At 33.6% G+C, this 342-nt stretch overlaps 1 pseudogene across 1 annotated transcript in view; it reads right to left on the bottom strand.

Annotated features, from left to right (window-relative positions):
- Positions 1-2: 2 nt before the first annotated feature.
- Positions 3-342, bottom strand: part of TEOVI_000861600:pseudogene — a 529-nt pseudogene continuing 189 nt past the window's right edge. Inside the window, 2 exon segments of the mRNA in view lie at positions 3-332; positions 334-342. The exon segment at positions 334-342 is cut by the window's right edge and continues 189 nt beyond it. Coding sequence covers positions 3-332; positions 334-342 — 339 coding nt within the window.

Consider the following 342-nt stretch of genomic DNA (forward strand, 5'->3'; position numbering starts at 1 on the left):
TCAACCCAAAAACATATTTGTTTTCTTTTTATTTTGGATTTCCCCCTCCAGTTTCTTTCATATTTCCATGTTCCCCTTGTTGGTAAAACTCTGCACATGTTCATTATTTTGTTTTGTGTCATTGGTCGGAAAAAAAAACGCAAATAAGTCAAATAATCCCCTATCTCCTGAAAAAAAAAAGAAAACAGAACTTCAAGATGAGAAATAAAAGAAACGGTGGGGTAAAACGGAATGGAAGCCACTAAAACCCTCCCCCTTTTTTTATCATCGCAGCCAATAGAGCAAACAGACAAAAGAAAACATGGAAGGAAACGAGACATAAAAAAAAAACAAAAAAAAAAA

Source organism: Trypanosoma equiperdum, assembly GCF_001457755.1.
Source record: "Trypanosoma equiperdum strain OVI genome assembly, contig: ctg_1224, whole genome shotgun sequence".
Taxonomy (NCBI): domain Eukaryota; phylum Euglenozoa; class Kinetoplastea; order Trypanosomatida; family Trypanosomatidae; genus Trypanosoma; species Trypanosoma equiperdum.